Raw genomic sequence first — 27,919 nt, forward strand, 5'->3', positions numbered from 1 at the left:
CTTCTCTTCCAATGTTTTTCCAGAGAACTTGCCCATGTGGAAGAAAAGGAGGGCCCATATTTCCTACCATGCTTCTAATTACCATCATAACTTTTTATTTCCCATGAATCCCTAAGCAGCACTTTGTTCATTACCAAGTAGGCGGGGCTCTAAGTGTCAGTAAACATAGAGCTGAAAGTCAGAAAGCTCCCCAGAGCACCACCCTCATTAGCGATCTCCCAGAGTAAGCAGATCACAGGCTCAGCAAGGCGAGGGGACTGAAAACCACCAGTCTTAATTATTGGTTACAGTGATTTTGCCTTGTTTTACAGAATACTGCATCCTTTTTACTTTGGGTGCAGTTTCTAGAAACATCAAGAATTATTTGTGTCACTTGTTCCCGTTTTGAAGATGTGGGATATACTCCATCAGTTTATTGTCTGCAGTTGCTAGAAGAGCTATTGCTACCACGGCTGTCATCCCCCAGCAACACCTGTCTTTCAGGTGGCTATAGGTGTTTGTGCCTTCTCCTTACTCTGCCACATTTAAGAGTAAGAGGCAAATTTATTCTGCCTGAGGTGGGGGAATGAATAATCTCAGGACAACTTCTGGTGTACCAAATCTGTGAAGACACTCTTGGTTTTACCTTCAGGGTTTAAAGGATATAAACTCATCTTTTTCTTTTTATTTTGGCCCCTCCATTTAAGACATGTAATATCAAGATTCAGCATTTCATTTTGGGTAAGATTCTTATATCCAGGGATGTTCTTGTTGTTAGGTGCTGTCTAGTCAGTTCTGACTCATAGCAACCCCATGTACAATAGAACGAAACACTGCCCAGTCCTGTGGCATCCTCACAGTCATTTTTGCAGCCACTGTGTCAATCTATCTTGTTGAGGTTCTCCCTATTTTTTTGCTGACCCTCTAGTTTACCAAGCATGATGTCCTTCTCTAGGGACTTCTCCCTCCTGATAACATGTCTGAAGTAAGTGAGATGAAGTTCTAAGGAGCATTCTGGCTGTACTTCCAAGACAGATTTGTTCGTCCTTCTGGCAGTCGATGGTGTATTCAATATTTTTCACCAACACCATTATTCGAAGGCATCCATTCTTCTTCAGTCTTCCTTATTCATTGTCCATCTTTCACATGCATATGAGGTGATTGAAAATACCATGAATTGGGTCAGGCACACCTTAGTCCTCAAAGTGGCATCTTTGTTTTAACACTTTAAAGAGGTCTTTTGCAGCAGATTTTCTCAATACAATATCTCGTTTGATTTCTTGACTACCATTTCCATGGATGTTGATTGTAGATCCAAGTAAAATGAAATCCTTAACAACTTCAATCTTTTCTCCGTTTATCATGATGTTGCTTATTGGTCCAGTTGTGAGGATTTTGGGGTTCTTTATGTTGAGGTAGAATCCATACTAAAGGCTGTAGTCTTTGGTCTTCATCAGTAAGTGCTTCAAGTCCTCTTCACTTTCAGCAAGCAAGGTGTGTCATCTGTATAACACAGGTTGTTAATGAGTCTTCCACCAATCCTGATGCCTCGTTCTTCTTCATATAGTTGGACACATGGGGGATAGTAATAGTAGTGATGATAAATAATAGTAATAATTGTACTTATGGGACTATTAAAGGAGCCATGGTGGTACAAACAATTAAGTGCTCAAATGCTAACCCAATGGTTGGCAGTTCGAACCCACCCAACAGCTCTGTGAGATAAAAACCTGGCTACCTCCTCCCCTAAAGACTTAAAGCCAAGAAAACCCTATGAGGTAGTTCTACTCTGTCACGTGGGGTCACCATGAGTTAGAATTGATTTGTGACAACTAATAACAACAACATAGTACTATCAGTAGTAGTAATAATAGCATTCCATGAGTGCTTTCTAGATGCCAGCACTATGAGGAAGAGACATTCATCCAAGTGTTACAATTATATTAGATGAGCATCAGGTGTCTGTAAAGACCCTGGCTATTCAGTGTTTAATTTTCCTTGGATACTCTTGAAACATCTAGACAACTTCATCAAAGTTATTCCTTTCCATCTCCTCAACCACACATCTTGGAATCTGAGAAAACGCTTAATTTCAAATTCAAAGAAATTATTACATGTTTAAGTGCTTAGAAGGTCGGCTTGGATTTGCTGCAGCTGCCTGCTGTCCAGCACTTAGCATCAAAGAGAGGAGCTGCATAGACCAGTGAAGTACTAGGAGGAGAATCAAGGGACAAATGATTTAAGAAGGGCTGTGAGCAGGTTTGGTGTTGTTGTTTTTGTTTTCCTCATCCTTCACTAGTACTCCATGAAGCAGAATTTATGAATGGATCAATATGCTATAGAGGCGAATATTGGTCAGGCGCTGCTTCATTTTGTTTGCATATTTGCTTCCATCTTTGGTGGCAGCCAAAATTGTTTTATTTTGATAGCATTAATCACCCATGACTCCGTTGTGTGTGTGTGTGTGTGTGTGTGTGAGAGAGAGAGAGAGAGAAAGAGAGAGAGAGTTTTGCTCACTCACCATTAATAAATGTTTATATCTGCTCAGCTAGCCTGGTTACCCTCAGCTTGCAAAAGCATAAATCACTGGTTTCTGTCAACTCTGGTATTGACTCACAGATTAAATGCAGATCACTGTGAGATAGGTGCTGCTCCGCGTATTTTTTATTTTTAAGAAATCTTCCCACTCTGATAGCTGTGCCTGCACTTCCTAATCTTTTTCTGTTTATTACTGTTGTTCATTGTATGGATAGCAGAGAATTCCAGATTACTCCTTCTACACGTTTGTGGCAACTTGTGTTGAGAATAAATCAGTACTAAACGTCAGAAAGGTTGTTAACGAAGTTTTGTCCTTTGGAATAGGCTATAATTTAATCATGTTTATTTAAAAGAAATTCCCTTAAAAAATAATTTTTAAATTTTGAAAATTTATGCCAATGATCAGGAGTAACTAAGAATAGAGAATTTAGAAGTGCCATGTCTTCATCTTCCCTCTTCTACTACTCCCATTTAAACTGACTGCTTCCCCTTTACCACATTTACTGTAGATAAATATCTAGTAATAATGATAATTTTCCAAGCTTGATAGACACCGAAAGACCCTAATGAAGACAACAGCCATTATATAAATCAACAACCCATTAAGGGGAAGTATTAAGTCAGAACAGGGGAGTCTATTAATTTTCTTATTGATCTTGTACACTATGCATTTGCCAAATTTATTATCCCAGTGGACACTAGACCAGTCTCTAGTCCTGAATAAGAATTAGAGCTTTCATTCTGGGCTTCTGCTGTCATCTGTCCAATACTATTGTCACGCATTGCTGAATTGTTAATGGAGAACAAAGGTCACTATGTCCAAATTATGAAAAAAATGCAGATTAATTTGTCTAAAAAAGTTCAAGCATTAGAACAAGTTGAAGCTAATGGAAAATATAAGACTAATGGTTAAATGGATGAACACAGTCAAAGCAGAATTCATTTCTAAGCCCACTTTTGGGGAATATAACCCCCTGGCAGAGCTGTGCCTGCCTCCTACAATGCCCAGTTTGTCTCCCATGAAACATTCTATTGGGAGCCCCAGGAGAAGGTTTCAACAACCCATTGGATGATTTTATTTTTTAGAGTGTAAAAATCAAACACGAGGAAATCAGATTTGCTTTACAAAAATGTGCTTTGTAGATCACTCTTCTGGAAACTATCTAATCTGTAAATTAAAGGATTTGGGTACTAGCTTTCTAATGAGGATAAACCTGAGCTCAGTAAGACTTGTGGCTAGTCCATATTCCCATGTCTCTTTCTATTAAGAATCGGCATGTTAACTATGATTTTCTGGCCAGAATCCAGCTTGGTTAATTGCATGCTGTCTACCTAAATTCCCTTTGCTTGAAATGTTCTTCACTTTGGATAGTATTGCTCTTAACATGTTTCACCCAAGAGGTAGGTACATGATATTGTAGAATGAGCCAGAATATAATTTGTTAAGCTATTAGAGTACTTTGGGGATGAAGGGTTAAACATAAGTAGCATACTTTTAACCATTCCCCCCACCAATATGGCCGATTTATACAGTAATTAACATGGAGTGGTATTAGTGAAACATGGAAACGAGCCAGATCGCCATGACAAGAGTGGCCTATAACATAAAAAGAAACAATTTTGATAAAATCTACAGAAAGTCACCATTCAAGCAAATCCCCAGAGCCTCATCACTGAGATACCATTTTTTTCCTGAAGCTGACACATTTAATCACGAATTGTGTTATTTTAAACACGATATTCAGTAAGTGAAATTTATTTTATCCTGTACAAACTTTAAAAGCATAATAATGTCTTCCATCATATTTATATCTAGCACAATGCCAAGGAGAATAACTTGCATTAAGTGTCACTCCTTAAAGTCAGGCTTGTTAAATGAATGAATGAAGATGGGGGTCAAAAAAAAAATGAGGCGGTTCACCACTACTAATGTCCTAAGGGAAGCCCTGATAGCGTATTAGTTAAGAGCTACAGCTGCTAACAAAAAAGCTGGCAGTTCAAATCCACCAGGCGCTCCCTGGAAACTCCCTGGGGCAGTTCTGCTCTGTCCTATTAGGTTGCTATGAGTTGCAATTAACTCGACAGCAATGGGTTTTTGGTTTGATGTCCTAAGATTCACCAATCTTTAGGGCAGGCATGTTACCTACAGTATCTCAGCTAATCCTCACAATTACCCCCACTTCACAGATGAAAAAACAGAGGTTCAGAGAGACCAAATGACTTCCCAAGATAAAACAGTTTTGAGTTTCAAAGTCAAGCCTCTTCCATTATAAAGCTCGGCCCTTTCTTTCCATGTTATCTTGCAGCTTCCTTGTGCCTGGTTTCCTAATTTGAGGAAGCAAGTCTGAAAATCTCAGACGCTGTGAAAGTCAAGTTGATTCTCATAGACAAGGTTAACAACTGCCCTATGGAATTTTACATTGTTATTCTTCCTCTCATTACGCCAATTCAAATCCATCGCTATTGCCATTTTGGAGTTGTCATAACTATTGCCAAGTAATTATACACTTGTCACAAAATATACCATAAATTCAGTCTTTATGAATCTTAGTACAAAGTCGTTCAAATGTGAATGCTTAATGAATCCAGAAAATAATTAGAAAAAACATTAAAAAAAAAAAATTCACTCACCATGGTTGAATCTATTGTGTTGACTAGAGAAAATGCACTTCGGGTCTCTTGCACCTGGACTGTGTTCATAGCCAAGTTTTTGGTTTTATAACTGGCATTAAATTACTTAGAAATTGAATGTGTGAAAAATGATAGAAATTCATTTTGCCTCATGAGAGAAATCATTCCCTACCTATGTTGATGTTTTTTATAGCATGTAAGTCTGTACCTTTAAAGTTCATTGAACCAGGTTGTAGGAAATAAATATTTCTATATAACTGCTGTAGCAAGTAAAAGACTTAAGAAAATGAAATGTAGGCTGTAAGTCAATTTCTGATCACTTATTCACACATCTCACTTTAGTCCAGAAATTCCTATATAAATATATTTTATTTCCAGCCAGACAGTGGCTAATTTATGGCTCTGCCAACAATGCCATTTTAATTAATTTTATTCATCTTATTTCTCTTTTCTCCGTTCCTCATATCTCATCTGTTTGCATTGCCTAGATTTTAATTAAAAAAAACCTCTCCTCTCTAAGGAGCAATCTGAAGTGGCAAAAATAATCACTTAAAATACTACAGTCATTAAAAAATTGGCCGTGGTGGAAGCCATGCATTTTCAATTTTCCTGCAAATGGTGTTTTAGCTGCCTTTTAAAGTGCACTTTGTATCTGAATTGTCTGCCACCAGCCACCTTGGCTATCAAAAATGGTCTTCCAGCTGGGTGGGCTGAGTGACAACTCCTTAATGGAGGAAATGGATGGTGCTCTGCTCATGTGGAGGGGAAGGCATACCAGACAGATTTCATTCCATCTGCCACCAGCTCTCTGCAAGCTGGTATTGCCCAAATGCCCAATATCCTCATTCCAACAAAAGGGATATCATCAAAAAATAAATTGTAAGACTACAGATGCCTGGAGGAATCATCGGGGCCATTAGACCCCAGGGAGATGATATTAAGAGGTGCATCAATGTTCACCTTTAATGAAAACCTGATTAAACAATGGTGGAGGCAACTGCAAATACTTTTACAAGTACAGAGGTGAAGTCATTAACATTTTCAGCAGAATATAGGGAGCAACCCTAGAAAAATGCTATCCTGAATTGTGGCCAAGGACTTGCTATACTGAGGAATTTGCACTGATGTTTCCTGTTGATGCTTTTCTGAATGGCAAATTCTTGTCATTTGGTTACACTGTGTTCTGATTGTCAAGTTAAGGAAATCCATTCAGCAACAAAGTAGGAAAATATTTTTGGTGGACAAATAGAAATAAGTAAGGACTGTAAGAAATTTTTAAAAATTGGAAATCTATTAGTACTTAGAAGTATAAAGTGTATGTCATTGGTTAAGTCTAAAATGAAACTTAAAGGAAAAGAATCATAAGATCATCTCAATAATGCTGAAAAGGCATTTGATAAAGTCCAGCACCTTTCCTCATAAGAACTCTCAGCAAAATAAGGATAGAATGGAAATTCCTCAGCATAATTAAGGGCATATATGCAAAACCAACAGCCAACATTATTTTCAATGGAGAGAGATTGAAAGCATTCCCCTTGAGAACAAAAACAAAACAAGAATGCCCGTTATCACCACTCTCATTTAGTATTGTACTGGAAGTGCTAGCCAGAGCAATAAGGCAAGAAAGAGAAATGAAGGGCTCATTTGGGAAAGGAGAATAGAGCTAAAGAAAGCTATCAGTGGATCTTCCTTTAAAGTTGAAAGACAGGATTAAGATGTTTTCAGTACAAAGGCTAACACTGACTGTTATTATCCTGTGCCCTGATTGAATTTAGCTTTGGTATTGAGTTTTGTTCTTTTACTTAATATTGGTAAAGAACAGCTCATTCTCTATAGAAATAATTATAATATGCAGAAAACTACACCATTCTATCCTTCATGGACACTTCCCAAACACAGATCCTACTAGTTTCTAGACCCTACCAGTACGAGTATGATAGCTAATTTTCAGTAATCATACAATCACAAATGGTCTCCAACCTAATGTTTGATAACACCAAAATAACTAAGGAAATTTCTTTAAAATATACTTCAGTTTTCAACTATACCATACCAATTCATTTTAATTTTGTGAGACCAGTCTAACAATATTATATCTAGTTTTCTAATGATTTGGTTTTTGTAGATAAATTTTATATCTCAACCAAATGAAAATGCATCCAAAATTACATTAATAATATAAATATTTGAAAGCAAAAAAAAAAAAAAATGTATGATGTCAAGTCTTAAAATATCAGCAAGTAATTATAAGGTAAATGGAGCCAAAATTGAAATAACTAAATTGCTGTTTGGCCAGATATGACCAAGATTTTATGTTAAATGATTCATTCTTTTTATTACTCAGATATATCTTTTAAAATTTTAATTTAAATTGTCCTCTTTTCACATGTATAGGTATTTCATGTAAACCATTTCCTTGGACAATGGCTTAATGTGTCCTTGCATTTACTTAAAGTCAGGTAAACATAGCCCACAGGTGATCAGGATTCCAGGATGTCAAGATGATTGTGAAGGCTTTTATTTAGAGTTCAGCGGGTTTATTATTAGGAAAGTCATCTTTGTTATTCTGGTTAACATGTAAAGGATCCTTGGGTTTGTCATCATCTGTCAGTTTCTACTTACTGTTAACTTTACTGAATCCTAGCTTTTTTATCAATATGCGTGGGTTAAAGATCAGTTACAATGATTTCAGTTTGGCATCATAATCTGTATTTATTGCAGTGTAAAGAAGATTCTCAGGCAGTTGATGCATGCTTCATTACTATGGTAATATCAAAAGTGATGACAGGACCCAGTGGATATGCCTTATGTCTTAGTGGGGTGAAATTATTCCCCCAAGATCATATGCTCTTACTCTCTTGAACTTCTGGGAGCTTCTGGAAGCTTCACTTACTCTTTCAATCTAGTAAAGAGTCTCATTTCTTCCCATTTGATTTTTTCAGCTACAACCAGTTTAACTGTTGTGAAACATTTCTTTGCATACATCACTAGCTGGTTTTAGAACACCAGTGCCAACACAATAGTATCTAGATCCCTTAGGTTACCATTTAAGATCCTTTACAGATGAGTTCCAGTCTACTCTCAAAATTGTACCTACTCATTTCCTACAGGAACACTATGCCCTTTCTCACTTTGGCGATTTATTCACATTTGTCATCCAACTTGGATTTCTCTCCACTCTTTAAGGCAAGTTGAAGACTTGCTCTTCCATGAGGACTGCTCATCTAGACCTGCCCTGGGCACAGTGATTCCCACTCTCGCTCACTCACTGGCACTTACCGTATGCTGTTTTGTATTGGGACTTATCTTTGACATATCTCAGCCAGACCAAGAGTTTTTGAGAGCAAAGATTATGAAATATTATACTTTATTATAAATATTTTCCCTCCAGTATCTTCCATATTCCTTGCACATAGTAAGTTCTTGGTAAAAGATTGATTACCAGAAACATTGGAACCATGTCATTTGTTCAACTAGTAGCAAATGTTTTTGAACACCTATTATATTCTAGGAGCCCTGGTGGCACAATGGTTAAGCATTCAGCTGCTAACCAAAAAGCTGGCAGTTCAGATTCACCACCTGCTCCTTGGAAAATCTATGGGGCAGTTCTACTCTGTCCTATAGGGTCGCTGTGAGTCAGAATCAACTTGACAGCAACAGGGTTTTTTGGTATTATATGCTAGGCACTGTGGTAAGACCTAGGATACAACAGGGAGCAAAGTGGATATGGTCCCTGTGCTATAGAACTTCAGTCACCAGGCCAAGCTGATACTGTCTGTCTAATTGTTATTTATATTTCATTTTAAGAATATATAAAACTTAAAAGAAGGTTTGATCTTTCATTTATTAGCATTTCTCTACATATAACTTGTTACAAAAATAATTAATACAAGCTCATAGCAATTTTTTAAAGTAAATACTCAGTTTACTCAGTTTATTCAGCTCTAGAGTTTGATCTTGCCTTTGATTATTAATTTATCTAAGATTCAGAAATTCTAAGCTGAAAAACGGGTTAAAGTATCACAAGAAATTATTTCTTTAATTCTTTCCAAGCTTAGTGTTCTTTTGGAGAATAACAGAGTTTGTGATTTTCCAGCTCTTCATTGGAATAGCATGCACTTTTTAGCTCTGTTCAGAAATTTTTACTGAAAAGCAAGCAGAGAATATGAGACCATATCCAAGATTACTTTGACCTTTTCTGTGTTTCATGTTTTGATTAACTGACTATTCTACTCATACCCCACTTACAGACAAATTTGAAGGGCTTGAATGGCAAACCAGAAATATATGGAATATTGAAAAGGTCATTGTGATTTAGCTTATGACCACAGTATTGAAAATATATGTCAAGTCATTATCACATTTAATTCCCACAACAAGGACTGTGGTAAAGATGGGAAATTATTCCAATTAAAATATTCTTATTTCATACTGAAGGCTGAGATGGCAAATCTCAAATGCCCTCTTGGCTCCTTTTTTGTGATAACTTAATAAGTTAGAAAGAAATTGTAATTGAATTAAACAAGGCAAAAAAGAGGTAACCAGCTCTTTTGATTTGAGAGTCCATCGTAGAAGGAATAATATAATGACTTTTCTACAAACTCTAATTATACGTGAGTAAGACAGATACAGCTACAAAACCAATTCAACAGCCACCCCATGCTCTCTTTTTATCTACAGCATAGCTGTCAGTCAGATGGGAACTCCATTTATTTCCATGGAAATGAAGGCAGTGAGTTCAATTTTGCCACCACCCGGGATGTAGATCTTTCTACTGAGGATATTCAAGAGCAATGGTCAGAAGAATTTGAGAGCCAGCCTACAGGGTAAGTAATTGTTATCTCCCATGCTGTGTATACACTTACATTTATGCCACTGGGCATGTTTCAAATGCACATTGCCAAATAACAAAAGCATCCTTATATTGACAGTCATAATTCTTATTATGGAGAAGCTTAAAAGGAGTATACTTACCCTAAACTAGTAAAGAACATTTATTCTTTCCTAAGTAATCAACTGTTTTAATGAGTATTAAATATTCGTGATTACAAAACCTAAATTTCAGTTGAATCACTTATATCTCGACCTAGTTTATTCAACATTTACTGAAAGAGAGTCTGTTTTGTTTTGTTTTTCAATATTTGTGGAATCCAAAATCTCTCTGCCATTATATTGAGACTTTCACTTGTCTTCATAGTGTCTGAAATTTATAGATGCTACTGCCTGATATTTGGTGAAATGTATAAAAATTACTTTGGGGATAAATATTATCTTTGAGAGATTTATAAAAGAAGAATTTGGGACTGAGGTGGAAGTACAGGAGACCTGAATGGTGAGAATGGTTTGATGGTGGTGTTTTCTGGCTGTATTGATCTTTGTTCCTTCTCCTGGGTCCTTTGTCTCAGATATCGCCCTCTAATTGAGCAGCACTTTTGGAAGTTTAAGCTGACAAAATTAATAGGTTCAGAGAATCAAAATTCATGAGTATAAGTTGAAAGGAAAATCTAGAAATTTCTTGGTTATCACTTGGCTTTTTTTTTTTGGCAATAATTAGATGTGATCAGAACACTAGGCCCTTATTATTTGTGAATGTTTTCTAATAATCTGATAAGCATGAATGAAATTAGCATAAAATATAATTTCATAATGAATATGAGATAGCAATAACTTAACTATCAACTATGAGAAACTTTTCCAGAACACAGTTTGAGATATAAAAAGTCATGTCTCTCAATCTCAATGAATTAAATAAAACTGCATTGATTACATGCGTAAGTAGCAAGAAGGCCAATATTCCTCTTTTGCCCCCCTCCCACCCCACCTTTCCTCCTAAAGAGGGACATCTGACCATTTGTCAGGGCCACCACTTTGCTGTGATGCTTTGCTGTCACATTGGACTGTCACCATTGAATGCTAGATTTCTACCTCAGCTGACCCAGTTCTGCTCTTCCCTGCCTCAGGGATATCTCTCAGGCCCAGCCTCTGGCAGAGGCCAAAATAAGCTTATGAAAGAGATTGATGTTCTGTGTAACAACAGCCCCTCAGGGCCCACCATTGACTACTCCAGGCCTTGCACCAAATGTTCAGGGCCATCAGTCCACAAAGTCCTTCTCCTCAAAGGTACTTGTCAGCCTTTAGGCTCCATGTTCATTGTGTCTCAGGTGTCTTCTTTAGGGACCAGAAACCACTGCTTCTCCTTGTAGCCCCCAGGATCTCCGCAAGAGTCAGCCTGCTTCCCTTATAACCTTTCGAATACACAAGGGCTCATTACACTTCCCTCCCAGACCCCCACACATCTGTCAGTTTGTCGTACTGTGGTGGCTTGCGTGTTGCTGTGATGCTAGAAGCTATGCCACTGGTCTTTCAAACACCGGCAGAGTCATCGATGTAGACAGGTTTCACCAGAGCTTCCAGACTAAGGCAGACTAGGAAGAGAAATCGGCAGTCTACTTCTGAAAAAAGGTGACAAGTGAAAAACATGAATAGCAGTGGAGCAATGTCTGGTATAGTGCCAGAAGATGAGCCTCTCAGGTTGGAAGACACTCAAAATACAACTGGGGAAAAGCTGCCTCCTCAAAGTAGAGCTGACCTTAATGATATGGATGAAGTCAAGCTTTTGGCACCTTCATTTGCTGATGTAGCACAACTCAAAATGAGAACAGCTACAAACATCCATTAATAATTGGAACAAGGAATATACGAAGTATGAATCTGAGAAAATTGGAAGTCGTCAAAAGTGAAATAGAACTCATAAAGATTGATATCCTAGGCATTAGTGAGCTGAAATGGACTAGTATTGACCATTTAGAATTGAACAATTATACGGTCTACTATGCCAGAAATGAAAAATTGAAGAGGAATGGCGTGACATTCATCATCAAAAAGGACATTTCAAGAATATCCTAAAGTACAACACTGTCATCCATAGGCTAATATCTATATGCCTATAAGGAAGACCAGTTAATACAATATTATTCAAGTTTACGCACAAACCACTAATGCCAAAGATGAGGAAATGTAAGATTTTTACCAACTTCTGCAGTCTGAAGTTGATCAAACATGAATCAAGATGAATTGATAATTACTGGTGATTGGAATGTGAAAGTTGGAAATGAAGAAGGATCAGTAGTTGGAAAATATAGCCTTAGCCATGGAAACAGTGCCAGAGATTGCATGATAGAATTTGCAAGACCAATGACTTATTCATTGCAAATACTTTTTTTCAACAATGTAAACGGCGATTATACTTGTAGAGCTCACCAGATGAAAAACACAGGAATCAAATTGACTGCATCTGTGGAAAGAGACGATGGAGAAGCTCAATATCGTCCGTCAGAACAAGGCCAGGGGCCAACTGCAGAACACACCATCAACTGCTTATAAGCAAGTTCAACTTGAGGTTGAAGAAAATTAGAACAAGTCCATGAGAGCCAAAATACAATCTTGAGTATATCCCACCTGAATTTAGAGACTATTTCAGGAATAGATTTGACACATTGGACACTAATGACCAAAGACCAGCTGAGTTGTAGAACAACATCAAGGACATCATACATGAAGAAAGCAAGAGGTGATTAAAAAGGAAAGGAAGGAAGGAAGGAAGGAAGGAAGGAAGGAAGGAAGGAAGGAAGGAAGGAAGGAAGGAAGGAAGGAAGGAAGGAAGGAAGGAAGGAAGGAAGGAAGGAAGGAAGGAAGGAAGGAAGGAAGGAAGGAAGGAAGGAAGGAAGGAAGGAAGGAAGGAAGGAAGGAAGGAAGGAAGGAAGGAAGGAAGGAAGGAAGGAAGGAAGGAAGGAAGGACCAAAATGGATGTCAGAAGAGACTCTGAAACTTGCTCTTGAACGACGAGTCGCTAAAGTGAAAGGAAGAAATGATGAAGTCAAATTGCTGAACAAAAGATTTCAAAGGGTCGCTCGAGAAGACAAAGTAAAGTATTATAATGCAATGTGCAAAGACCTGGAGGTAGAAAACCAAAAGGAAAGAATACACTCGGCATTTTTCAAGCCGAAAGAACTGAAGAAAAAAGTCAAGCCTCGAGGTGCAATACTGAAGGATCCTGTGGGAAAATACTAAATGATGCAGGAAGCATCAAAAGAAGATGGAAGGAATACACACAGTCACTGCACCTAGAATTGGTTGATGTTCACCCATTTCAGGGGGTAGCATATGATCAAGAACCAATGGTACTAGAGGACGAAGTCCAAGCTGTGCTGGAGGAAATGGGGAAAAGCAAGCCTCCAGGAATTGACACAGTACCAAATGAGATGTTGCAACAAACGGATGCAGCGCTTGAGGTGCTCACTCATCTGTGTCAGGAAGTTTGGAAGATAGTTACCTGACCAACCAACTGGAAGAGATCCATATTTGTGCCCATTTTAAAAAAAAGTGATCCAACAGAATGCAGAAATTATTGAGCAACATTATTAATATCACACACAAGTAAAATTTTGCTGAAGATCATTCAGAAGCGGTTGCAGCAGTACATTGGCAGGAAACTGCCAGAAGTTCAAGCCAGGTTCAGAAGAGGGTGTAGAATGAGGGATATCATTGCTGATGTCAGATGGATCTTGGCTTAAAGCAGAGAATACTAGGAAGATGTTTACCTGTGTTTTATTGACTATACAAAGGCATTCAACTGCGTGGACCATAACAAATTATGAATAACATTGCAAAGAATTAGAATTCCAGAGCACTTGATTGTGCTCATGAGGAACCTGTGCCTAGACCAAGAGGCAGCAATTCGAACAGAACAAGAGGCTACTGCATAGTTTAAAGTCAGGAAAGTTGTGCATCAGGGTTGTATCCTTTTACTATATTCATTCAATCTGTATGCTAAGCAAATAATCCAAGAAGCTAGACTCTACGAAGAACGGGGCATTAGGATTGGAGGAAGACTCGTTAACAACATGTGTTATGCAGATGACACAACCTTGCTTGCCAAAAGGAAAGAGGACTTGAAGCACTTACTGATGAAGATCAAAGACTACAGCCTTCAGTATGGATTGCACATCAACATAAAACAAAAACCCTTACAAGTGGACGAATAAGCAACATCATGATAAACAGAAGATATTGAGGTTGTCAAGGATTTCACTTTACTTGGATCTACAATCAACACGCATGGATGCAGCAGTCAAGAAATCAAACAGCTTATTGCATTGGGCAAATCAGCTGCAAAAGACCCCTTTAAAGTGTTAAAAAGCAAAAATGTCACTTTGAGGACTAAGGTGTGCCTGACCCAAGTCATCATATTTTCAATTGCCTCATATGCATGCAAAAGCTGGGCAATGAATAAGGAAGACCAAAGAATTGATGCCTTTATGGTGTTAAAGAAGAATATTGAATATACCATGGACTGCCAGAAGAATGAACAAATCTGTTTCGGAAGAGGTACAGCCAGAATGTTCTTAGAAGCAAGGATGACAAGACTTCCTCTAATGTACTTTGGACATGTTATCAGGAGGCACCACTCCCTGGAGAAGGACATCATTCTTGGTAGAGAGTCAGCGAGAAAGAGGAATACCCTCAATAAGATGGATTGACACAGCGGCTGCAACAATGGGCCCCAACATAGCAAGGACTGTGAGGATGGAACAGGACCCGGTAGTGTTTCATTCTGTGGTACACAGGGTCGCTATGAGTCAGAGCTGACTTGAAGGCACCTAACAACAACAACATGGACCAAAAAAAGTCTAAGGAGTCTAAAACTTTGATGACTCACAGAAATCTGCTTGTCCACCTCCCTGAGATGGAAGACTCATAACCATTTTATCAGTTCTATGTTTCTGACCCTTGATATGGTCAATCCGACAGGGAGTCTCACTGCCTAGGAGGGAGCCCCCATCTTTGAAGGACAAGAGGCTTGATCACCCCCACTCCTTGATTTCTCCAAGTGAATCTATCCATATATCAGTGATGTGTCATCCACTTCAGTGAGATCCATATCCTCAGGAAATTCAAACAATACCCCATTGATACTCAGCCCCTGTCCTACAAAGCAAGGATTAAAAAAAAAAAAAAACCAAACCCGTTGCTGTCGAGTCAATTCCAACTCATAGCAACCCTACAGAACAGAGTTGAACTGCCCCATAGAGTTTCCAAGGAGCCCCTGGTTGATTGGAACTGCCAAGCTTTTGGTTAGCAGCCATAGCCCTTAACCCCTATGCCACCAGGGTTTCCTAAAACAGGGATAGAAAGCACAAATTTAATCTCCAGTAGTACTTTCTGTTACACACATAAATCCCAATCTATCTCATTCTATCTCTATCTCTCCAATAAAACTCAGAGTTTTTAATGCAGTTACTCATATTCTTTTTTGGGGGGGAAGGCAGATAAAATTAATTTTTACGTATGACCTTCATACCCAGGTATTCTGTCTCTAAGAATTCTTTTTTTAACTTCTTGTATTGTCAAATCCTTTCTGTAAAAGCATAAAGAAATGCCTTACTGGGAATATTTATGATACATCCAGCTGTCTGTTAATAACACTAGTGGAGATTTTGTACGAAAACATGGAAAACCACTTCATGAGTTAAGGTGGCTAGAGAATTTATTTGACATTAAAAGCAATCAAACATACTTTAGAAAATTAATGTACTAGTCCAGAGGCATAAGTGGCAAAAAAATTCCAACTAACGGATTAGACATTCAGTATTCACAGAGCACTAATGATACAAGAGAATTTGTACCTACAACTCAATTAATCATCTTCCAAGACGAAAGAAAATTTTAAAAAAGCATTTATGACTGGAAAAGGAACTAAAGTCAGTACAGACACAGAGAAACCACAGAGTAAATTCTGTTCACTAAATGACTCAGGTGGTTTCAGTTAAGCTCTTTGGACGTTTCTGAAGACTGAGGATTTATCAAGGTTTTGGTCACAGTTAAGAAGCTCTTACTTTCAGGCTATGGCATTGTCATCAGTTTTTCTTCCAGTAACACAGTAATGTGCTTGACAAAAGCACCTGTGCCACTGTAATTGGTTCACAGTTGATTCATCTGAGTTCTAAAAGTGGTTCAGTTATTCTGGCAGCAACACCTTAGGTTTATTGACAGCTTTTGCTCCTAGGATCTCAGACCATCTTACCCAGAATTACTTCACTCTTTGTCTCATCTGGTGGACCAGCTATGAAGCTGGCATTATGTTGTAAAGTTATAAAAAGATAACAAGAGGACCTAGTATTTCTGTGCTTATGTTGATGGTCAGAATGCTGGGTTAATGCACAGTGCTGTGTGTGTGTGTCAAATGATGCTTTCTTGATCTAGGAAAAAATACTGTTATAATAATTTTTAATAATGACTTCATAACAAAATTACATCACAAAATCACATTAATGTGAAGCATTTTTACCCAGGATAAAAGCTGACAAAGAATAATCAATTAAGAATTCTGATGGCGAAATTCTTGTTGGGTTCTGTTTTCTCAGCCAAGTTTACTGAATACTTGTCTCATTCTTTTCAGCCATCACCACCCACACAGATAATTTATCACTGTAAGCTTACCTCCTAAACTAGATAAAAAGCATAGACATTAAATCCTCATTCTGTTCAAGAGTGACCTGTTGCATTGATTGAATTCTACAGCTTTGAGGTCGATTTTTTAGATTATAATTTAATTATAAATTTAAATTATAAATACAGATATAAGACTTTCATCTCTTTTAGCTATGTTTTCCTCCCATAAAAAATATGAGAATAAAAGGAATATGTAGTCCTCTCTAATAGTGTTTTCAAAACATTTATATGAATGGCTGTTTGCGGAATAATAAAAAAAAGAGAATGATAAGAAAGCCACTAGGTCATTATGACTTTTTTTAGAAACCACTTTCACAAATATCCCTGTTTTCCTACCATTTGAGCCAAAGTATTTGATCTTAAATCACAAAGATGCAAGAGCTATTTAGCCTCTCACATCCTTAAAAATTATAAATACAGATATAAGACTTTCATCTCTTTTAGCTATGTTTTCCTCCCATAAAAAATATGAGAATAAAAGGAATATGTAGTCCTCTCTAATAGTGTTTTCAAAACATTTATATGAATGGCTGTTTGCGGAATAATAAAAAAAAGAGAATGATAAGAAAGCCACTAGGTCATTATGACTTTTTTTAGAAACCACTTTCACAAATATCCCTGTTTTCCTACCATTTGAGCCAAAGTATTTGATCTTAAATCACAAAGATGCAAGAGCTATTTAGCCTCTCACATCCTTAAGCTGTCTCAAATCCAAAAGATAGGTTTATTTTTTAAAGCGGGATTTTTAAGTGTTTTCTTTTTCCTGAAGAAGACACATGTGTTACTTCAGCAAGAAACTTTAATATATACACTGATAATTTATGTGAGTCTCTCTGAACTTTGGCTTAATTTTACAAACACATCATTTAATTAGCAACTACCATATCTCACCTAGTTTAGGCTGCCTTGAGGAAGGAAGATGCTTTGTAGAAAAACACATTTCTGTAATATCGAATTTGTATGCTCATCTTTCATCCCAGATGTAAACATTTTATGTCTTTATTATTCAAATACCTTTTAAAAAATTTGTTTGATTGCTGTCAGCAAAGTATTCATACTAAGCAGAAATTCCAAAAATGTAAAGAATATTAGAAGACAGAATCAAGAACGCATGTTCCAGTCTCTCCCACTTGTTCCAAATCCCTGACAATTACAGATAATGAGCAAATGAATCTACAATGGCACCACAAAACAAGAACATGCACCTTAGTTGGATCAGAAATTATGAAAGACTGCAAAAAAAAAAAAAAAATGAGAAGATGGGATTTGATGGAAAGAAGAAACTTAAAGCCCAAAGCACATGTTGAAGAAGACACTACAGAAGGCCACTTCACACTGTTCCAGGTTATAGATGCTGGACACAGGAGTCAGGATGGGGTTCTGGAGTACCATGGCAGGCACACTAAGTGGATGAGTCTCTACTTCAACTCCCAAGCAGGGGTTTTTGCCCCCCAAAAAAGCAATGAATGTGGATACTTGGACTGAAAAAGCAGGACATCAAGAGGAATGAAGAACCCGCATGGAAGTCCCAACCAAGAGCACATCTGCACTTCTACAGTAAAACTAAGATAGATTAAGGAGCCCTGGTGGCACTAACAGTTAATCATTTGGCTACTAACTGAAAGGTTGGAAGTTTAAACCTGTCCAGTGGCTCTTCGGGAGAAAGACCTGCTGATCTGCTTCTGTAAAGATTACAGCCAAGAAAATCCTCTGGGGCAGTTCTTCTCTGTCACATGGGGTCACTATGAGTCAAAAATCTACTCAAGGGCACCTAACAAGGTAGAATAGCAAATACAAATTTAAGCAAATAATCTAGAATCACCAAATCTAAGGAAAATCAGCCGTATAAAAAAGAATCATTAAAGAACTAAGGACTAGAAAAACAGAAATAATAGAAAAACAGAGATTTTATAAGACGTATAATCAATATCCTCAAAGGAAAAAGAGAATATACTGCACTTGTGAAACTAGAACAGGTTTTTATGGGGAAAAAAAAAATCATGAATTATAGATGTGGGAGATGAAAAATAAATGGCTATTAAAACAAATTTAATAGACTTTTTCCCCTGAATTTCAGTATAGGTGTAGCTGAAGAACAAATTAGTGAGCAAGGAATTTGCATCTTGAGACCTTTCAGAAACATAAGGTCATTAGATATAAGAAAAAGATGTGTAAAATATGAGGGAAAAAAAATTGGCACTATTAAAATTAAAAATAATAGGAATTCCAGAAGGAGAGTCAGATGGAATGCAAGGAATGAAATATTCAAAGAAATAATTGAAGAAAATTTTCCAAGATTGAAAAAAAATAAAGAAGAGCAAAAAGATATAATTCTTACAAAAGAAAATGTTGGGCTAGATGAATGGTAAAATACCCACTCCTAGACCATCAGGGAGAAACTTCAAAACACTGATGAGAGAGCAAATACTAAAAGTTTCTAGTTGAGATTCATTGTACTTCCCTTGGTAGCACTAAGCATAAGTTAAAAAATGAAACAGTTATCTTAATTTTCTGAAAGGAAATTATTTGGAACATAAAATTCTTTCTCCAGCCAAATGTCAGTCAAGGGTTAGGAAAAAATGAACACCTGTTCAGATACACTAGGGTTCACAAAGTTTACCACTTCTGAACCCTCTCTGAAAGAATTACTGGAAAATGTATTCCTGGAAATGAATCTCAGAGGAAGACATGAGATTCAAGAAAGAGTGATGATCAGGTTAAAAAAAAGTTTAACTTAGAGTTTAAATAAGTTTCTTATTAAAAAAAAATTTTTTTTTAATTTGGAAATAAAACCCAGATGACCTCAACATGGGAGGTACAGATGACAGTTGGCAAGAAGAGAGGAGGCAGAATAAGAAAGTATGATACTGCCAGAGTCCTTAGCTTGTATGGCGTGAGGATATAGATCTTAGTTAACTTTTAAAACAGTTAAAAAAAGACGTATATTATTTTTTATTCTGGTTTTCTGTTGACCTGGGGGTTAGTATTGCTATTTTTTAAGCAAATTGTTTTTATATTTAAAAATATAAATACTATTTTTTAATGGTAAAAAAAAAAAAGCACTACATGATTTAACCAAAACCGGTTGCCCTTGAGTTGAGTCTGACTCATTGCAACCCCATGTGTGTCAGCATGCACCTATGCTCCACAAGGTTTTCAATGGCTGATTTTTCAGAAATACATTGCCGACCTTTCTTACAAGATGCCTCTGGTTGGACTCAAGCCTCCAACATTTTGGTTAACTGGTGTTAATCCTTTGCACCACCAGAGACTCCTTTATATGAATAAAAAATAAAAAAAACATTGCCATCAAGTCAATTCCAACTCATACCGACCCTGTAACATAGAGTAGAACTGCTTCGTAGGGTTTCCAAAGAGTGGCTGGTGAATTCCAACTGCTGACCTTTTGGTTAGTAGCCGAGCACTTAACCACTGCTCCTAACAACTGCTCCACCAGGGCTCCTCTATGAATAAAAAAAAAAAACTAGTGCCATAGGTATGATAAAATTGTTCTGGAACTCCTTCATAGAAATTCTAAACCTTTCTTTAATCTACAGCACATTTACACACCATTTCAGCTCTTGCACATCCATGCTTGTTTGATTTGGCTAATGGGCCCCCAAACCAGTTGTCCATGCAGCCATCCAGAATACAGTGACTGTCCCCTACCTGCATAGACCTTCCTTATTGAAGTCACAGGAAAAAAAAAAAAAGAAAAAGAATGAAACCTGAGTCCTTCCAAGTGACTTAATTCCTGACAACTTGACACAACATTAGCTAGTGATAGGATTATTTGTGGAAGGTATCAGAGTAGGTCGTTGGCACCTAAATGTTCAGATGCCCACTTCTTCAACGCATTTTTATTTTTCATACTCCTTCCTCAGTAGCCCACATGATTAGAACTGAATGCATGGAAGTCCTGAATACCTAGGAGTTTATGTGCAGGAAAGTACAGAACTCTGACATCTCAAGAAACATAGCCTAGGGTTATCTACAGAACACATCCAGAAACTGAGGAATTAAGGAACTGTGAATTTAATTCCTTAGACCTGTGATGGGTGCTAAATAGTATAATTACTTGTGCGTTTTGAAACCCATCAGTAGAAAAATGCCTGAATATTACACATAATAAAATATTATGTAGCCTGTTTATAGAGAGCTTATAATAACCTGAGAAACCAGTACATTACTAATATAGAAAAAAGGCAAGATAGAATATCATATATGCAATATGTTCACAACTATCTAAAAATATACACATAAAGATATTAGAAATTAATATTCTAAAATATTAATTGTGCTTGTCTTTAGGGTAATGTGGTTATGGGTGTTTTTTTTCTTCCATTCTTTTTATTTTCAAAGTTTTCAATAATGAGCATATTGCTGTCATAATAGATAACAATTAAATAGAATACATTTGTAAAACACTCAAAAATATTTCCAACTCTATTTCCCTAGAATGAATTATTCAAGCGTCCCCTCCTAGACCACAATCATCACTTCTACAGAGATTCCTTCTATAATTAAAAAAACTAAAGAGGAACTAGTGGCAGATATTTCTTACATTTGTAAGAGTACCAGAATTCCAACACACCAGCAAGACCCAGAAAAGATGGCAGAGGGTAAACAGGACTTATCCTGGAATCAAATTTCCTTTCCCTTCTTTGGCCTTGCTGATTTTTTTAATGGTTAGAAATAGTAGTTTTCTTGCTGGTGGGAATGCAAAATGATAAGACCATTTTGGAAAATGAAATGGCACTTCCTTAGAAAGCTAGAAATAGGAATACCTTTTGACCCAGCAATCCCACTCCTAGGCGTATATCCTAAAGACATAAGATTCGTCACATGAATGACATATGCACACCTATGTTCATTGCAGCATTGTTCACAATAGCAAAAAGATGGAAACAACCTAGATGTCCGTCAACAGATGAACAGATAAACAAACGGTGGCACATACACGCAATGGAGTATTACACAATGATAAAGAACAGCGATGAATCTGTGAAGCATCTCATCTCATAACATGGATGAATCTGGAGGGCATTATGCTGAATGAAATAGGGCAATCACAAAAGGACAAATATTGTATGAGACCACTACTGTAAAAACTCATGAAAAGGTTTACATACAAAAAGAAACAATCTTTGATGGTTACGAGGGGGTAGGGATGGGAAAACACTTACTAGACAATAGATGAGTGGAAACTTTGGTGAAGACTAAGACAGTACACAGTGCTGGGGAAGCCTCACAACCTGTACAAGGCAAGGTTATGGTACCTCCATAGACAACATCCAAACTCCCTGAGGGATCGAATTGCTGGACTGAGGGCTGTGGGAACCATGATGTCGGGGAACAACTAGCTCAACTGGCATAACATAGTTTATAAAGAAAATATTCTACATTCTACTTTGGTGAGTAGCGTCTGGGGTCGTAAAAGCCTGTGAGCAGCCATCTAGGATACTCCACTGGTCTCACCCCTTCAGGAGCAAGGAAGAATGAAGAAAGCTAAAGATACAAGGGAAAGATTAGTCCAAAGGACTGGTGGACCATATCTACCACAGCCTCCACCAGAATGAGTCCAGTACAACTAGGCAGTACCCGGCTACCACCACTGATTTCTCTAACAGGGATCACAATAGAGGGTCCAGACAGAGCTGAAGAAAAATGTAGAACAAAATTCTAACTCAAAAAGGAAGACCAGACTTGCTGGCCTGACAGACTGGAGAAACCCTGAGAGTATGGCCCCTGGACACCCTTTCAGCTCAGTAATGAGGTCACTCCTGAGGTTCACCCTTCGGCTAACAATTGAACAGGCCCATGGAACAAAACAAGACTAAAGGGTCACACCAGGCTGGGGCAGGGATTGGAAGGCAGGAGAGAACAGGAAAGCTGGTAATAGGGAACCCAGGGTTGAGAAGGGAGAGTGTTGACATGTCATGGGGTTGTCAGCCAGTGTCACAGAACAATGTGTGTACTGTTTGATGAGAAACTACTTCCTTCTGTAAACCTTCATCTAAAGTACAAAAAAAAAAAAAACAAGAAATAATAGTTTCTGAACTTCTCACTCTCAACCTATTTCTGCTTCTTTCCAAGTCCAATGCTAACAGTCCTGTTCCACCACCATCCATACCCTCATAAGATAACTGGTTTACAGCTTTGCTCTGAAGAAGCTCTTTCAAGAAATACATTTAAAAACAGCCCATCTAAGATAATATATTTTAAAAAATCTGAGAATAATGGTTTGGTTGTTAGGACTGACAGCCTCCGATACATGGTTTTCTATAAAGAGGCTAAAATTCAGAGTATTAGTTACATATTTTAATGGCATTGCTTGCAAAGAGGGTCACACTTAAAACTTACTTGAAGTGTCTTTCTTAACATTTAATGCTATCCAGTGGAATAAAGCCAAGGAAAAGGCAACATAAACTCAGATAATATGACTTTATATCGGCTCCTTTGTTCCAAGGAGTTAGTACCAATGACTTTTACATATAACCAGCGAAAACCAAAACTGCATATAGAGCAAGATCAATCTCAATTATAGCCTCTTCAATATAAGTTGATGCTTTAAAAAAGCAAAGGCTTAAAATTTTATTTAGAACTCTTCAGAACAGCTTGAGCATCTCATTATTTCCCACAAATTATTTTCTCTGTTCTGCCCAGAAGAATTGTGTTACCTCTGATTTAGAATACTTTTCACAAAAATGCTTATAAGGCTAGAGAGGGGTTTCATTTAAGCTTGTAATTCAGGGTAAGTGAATTGAAGGTAGATTGCCAGTCTACTGAGTTAACATTGTACTATGTGGGGGTTTTTTACAGGCATGGTCATTATTACTGAAGCAGAACTCACTGACCATTTAAGTCACGTAAATAATTAATGTAGTGGCCCAGATAGGTCATAGCCAAAATCCTGAGTAGTGCAAAAGACCCACAGGTTAAGTACAAATAGTTTTCTTTCAGCCAAGTAGACCCTTGGAGCCCTGGTGGAAAAGTGGTTAAGAACTCAGGTTGTTAACCAAAAGATCAGCAGTTAGAATCCACCAGCTGCTCCTTGGAAATCCTATGAGGCAGTTCTCTACTCTTACAGGGTCACTATGAGTCGAAATCAACTTGATAGCACACAACAACAACACAAGCAGCCCCTTGTTAAAAGATTACTTTTTCATCCAAGATTGTTCTGTTAGTTTAAGGATGAAAAAAATACCAACAGTCATTATAACTTACCATTCATTTGAATTGCCACTTAAACTTCTTTAAAAAAAAAAATAAGCATTATGTTTTACAGGGGAGACCAGGAAACTAACATTTATCAAAACTGTAATGTCTCAGGGAATATATTATTTTCTCCCAACAATCCTCCAGTCTGGGTTATATTTCTTTCTTATTGATGAGGAAGCTGGATGCTTTGTATCATTCTGAAGCCAATATTCTTTATTAGTGTTATTCCAACAAGAGTGTAAATAAACATGATGCATATAATGAAAACCTAAAACAAAATTGAATTTGCGTGAAGCACAGGGGAACAAACTGAAGAGAAAAATGTTTGAAGTATAATGCATGCATGGAAGCCTTCGAATAGAGCTAATCCTTTACCTTCACCTGTGATATCGTGCTAGAGGAAAAACTCATAAATGCAATGAAGGTAGGGAAGCCATCAGTCAAAGTGTACACCTTGCTAGACATCAAAGAACTCATACTGGAGATAAACCTCATGAATATAAATGAATGTGGAAGGATCTTTACCTGTAGCACATCCCTTATTAAATATCAGAGAATGCATCCTAAATAGAGACCTAATGGAAGTAATGAACTTACTCAACCTCAGAGCATTCATGTTAGATAAAGACCTTATGAATTTGGTAAATGCGGAATCTTATAGCCAGACTTTATATCTTAGTTCATGCCTTAGTTTGTCAACTTAGGTCATTTAATATATTCTGGGGAATATAATAAAGTAAATTTTTATAGAAAATGTGAAATGTTCCACCACTTTTGTAGGGGAAAAGTCTGATTAAAACAGAGCCTCTATTTCCTGTGTTCAGATTCTATATTTCCATCAACCTATAATGGGATAACTTAAATTTTTATTCTGAACTCTAAGGCGTAAAATGAATGACTGTTTTTTCCTTCTTTCTTTCTAAAACTGATTTACTTATTGCAAAACAAAAGTGTGAAGTTAAAATCAGAAGCTCCCCTTCCATACTAGTCCCATTCCTTACAGTTAAAATGTTGACATATATTCATTCAGAAATTTTTCCATGACTATTCCCCAGCCCCCTCAAAACCCACTAGAATCACACTTTGCATACTATACCACATGATGTATTATGAACATCTCTTTAGTCAATAAATATAGATCTTCATTATTTCTAAAAGGTGATGTACCATGGTTTATCTAATCAAACTTCACTGATGGACAAACAATATTGGAATAAGCATTCTAGTGTACTTGTGAAAGTATTTCTGAAAGATAAATTCCTAAAAGAAAAAATACACACACATACACATATATATATGTGTGTGTAATTGTGATTTTGATAGTTACTGCCAAATTGCCCTTGAAAGAATATATGTCATTCTTAAAATTTTGGGCTGATTAAAACAATTAAGTTTGTTCTCAAAGTGTCTGAAATGGCTGACAGGGAGGACCTCAGCTTTCCAGCTAAGAAATTTTTTAAACAATTTTTGATTTCAAAAATATTTATCATTTTATGAAACAAAAAATGGAGGGTCTTATTTTAGAAATATGAATTAAATATTATTGTGACCTGGCTATCTAAGGAACATGCTTGCTTTAGGCATTTTATTGATTAGAAAACTTCTTTTTTCTTTGTTCAAACTTCACCTTACTCTATTTATAATAAATAATAGATACTACTCTGTTTATAATAAATAAAATAGTTTTTTTTTTTTTAGGATTAATCAACAAAAAGTAAATATAATTGCTCTGCTGTAGAGAACTCTCTTCCCAAAGCAGGCATTTCTTCAAATGTAGTTCACAAAGAACTGCATTACCTTGGGGAAAACATAGATTAAACCACAGAGAAGTAACACTCTTTGAGGGGAATTATTGCCGTGCCATTCAAGATATGGCTAAGAGTATTGCTCAAATAACTATTGATGGCCTCAAAGATTTATGTTATAATTTTACTTCATGTAATTATTATGTCAGGACAATCCAGAGATCATAGCATTTTTGTAACTGGAAATCACCAGGACTCTGAGGTCCAGAGTGGGTGAAGGACTTTCCCTGAGGTTCCTCTATAGCTGATAGAGTTCTGGAAACCCCTCAAGGATACTGTCTTTTTTGTCAAGGTTGAGCCAATGTGAACATACAAACTCATGAAAGAATGAGCTTGTGCTGTAACAGGCCCTTACCGAATTTTTAATAAATGCAAGGTAAAATATTGGAGCCCTGGTGGCACAGTGGTTAAGCGTTTGTCTGCTAACCTGTAGATCAGCAGTTCAAATTCACCAGCTGTTCCTTGGAAACCCTTTGGGGCAGTTTTACTCTGTCATATAGCATTGCTGAGTCAGAATCAACTCAATGGCAATGGATTGGGACTTTTACAAAACAATTCTTCGCCTTTTCAGATTTTTCTCTGCTTCTTTCTTTTCACAGTAAACATAGCTCCATCCTGCTTGATTATAAATATTTGGGTTTATTAGGAAAATTGCTGTATTTTTATCTTCCAAAAGTTAGAGTAGGAGAGATAAAGACTAATTGAACAGTAAAAATGAATATGTTAGACTTTAAAGGTCAAAAATGAATATGTAGTCTGAATCCTATCTCCCTGTGGTAGAGGTCATGAAAATAATTAATTTAGATTAATCTAGAAGAGTTATTAGTTTAAAGTAATGTGTTAAGAGAAAAAGACTACTAATCTCATTTCTCACTTGAATAGGAGGTCATTTTAGTCCATGACGACTCAATGTTTTTCTATTTAATTTTTCACTTTAAAATTACTCTAATGTAGATGGATACCTAAAAGGAGTCATCATCTGCATCGTTTATAACCTTACCTTGCTTTGTGGATCAGCAGGCTGAGTGGTTTAATTGGGATAAATGGAGCAAGTAAAAGACCATTCAACCACTGTGAAAGTTTCTTATATGAGTCAAGACAGGGCCCCTGGTTAATTTGCTCATTACTGTTAAAGCTGGTTCAAAAAGTTATTTATGGTGTTCCTTGAATGATTGATATAATCTGTTAAAATACTAAAAAATAGGCACTTTTATAACTTTTAGTTCTATTATAAACTGGATGGTTCAACATGATCATCCTGACACAGTACCCTCTTTAGAACTGTAACTACTAAAATAAAAATGAACTGAGAGACAAACAATCCCAACTTTAGAACCAAGCAGGTGGTTTGGCCTTAGGCAAGCCACTTACATCTGTGTGTCCCAGTTTTCTCCATCTGTAGGCAAGTTAGTTGTTGACTAGCAATGGCCAAATTAGACATGACCAGAAATAAATAATACAGAGATGTAAAAGTTTTAATACAGTAAACACAAATTTAAAGTATTAAATTTCCCTTATAAAATATACCATAAAATTATTAAATTCATGTATATTGTAAGTCCTTGTTATGAGCTCATCTTCAAGGGTTTATTTCTAGTGTGAATTCTACATACTTTTGTGTAGTAGTAATATTTTTACAGAAAGGTTTTGCAGTTGTATATGTGAGCATCCCTGGGGCTTCTCTGGTCCTGAATTAGTTTTTACTGTCTCATTCTGGAGCTTGGCTTTGATCACATAATTGACATGCTGGACACATTTAAGTGTTTACTTCAGGAAAAGCATAACTGTAATGGAATGTGTTTAAATGTTTGTTCATTACCTGAAATCTCTACCACCACTGCTGTCACCAAAAGGTTGACAGTTTGAATACCGCAGCTGCTTTTTGGAAAGCCTGTGGAACAGTTCTACTCTGTCCTATAGGGTCAGTATGAGTCGGAATTGACTCAATGGCAACGAGTTAAGTAATTTATAAAGATTCGGCTTCATAATCTAACTCTTAATGATTTTTCTTTGTTTAAAGATGGGACATCTTGGGAGCTGTCATTGGCACAGAATGTGGAACAATAGAGTCTGGTTTATCAATGGTCTTCCTCAAAGACGGAGAGAGGAAATTATGCACTCCATACATGGACACTACCGGTTTTGGGAACCTGAGGTTTTACTTCGTTATAGGTAGGTACATTTTGAACAAACTTGGTTGACCCAGGTTAGATTCAAGGCCAGCACCTATTCCT

At 36.9% G+C, this 27,919-nt stretch overlaps 1 protein-coding gene across 2 annotated transcripts in view; it reads left to right on the forward strand.

Annotated features, from left to right (window-relative positions):
* The window catches only part of RELN (reelin), a 526,658-nt gene that overhangs the window by 313,983 nt on the left and 184,756 nt on the right, over nt 1-27,919 (forward strand). For both annotated transcript variants that reach the window (XM_049893075.1, XM_049893076.1), the window contains exons 11-12: nt 9,829-9,974; nt 27,706-27,857. In XM_049893075.1, coding sequence (XP_049749032.1) covers nt 9,829-9,974; nt 27,706-27,857 — 298 coding nt within the window. The remainder of the gene's footprint in view (nt 1-9,828; nt 9,975-27,705; nt 27,858-27,919) is intronic.

Source organism: Elephas maximus, chromosome 8, assembly GCF_024166365.1.
Source record: "Elephas maximus indicus isolate mEleMax1 chromosome 8, mEleMax1 primary haplotype, whole genome shotgun sequence".
Taxonomy (NCBI): domain Eukaryota; kingdom Metazoa; phylum Chordata; class Mammalia; order Proboscidea; family Elephantidae; genus Elephas; species Elephas maximus.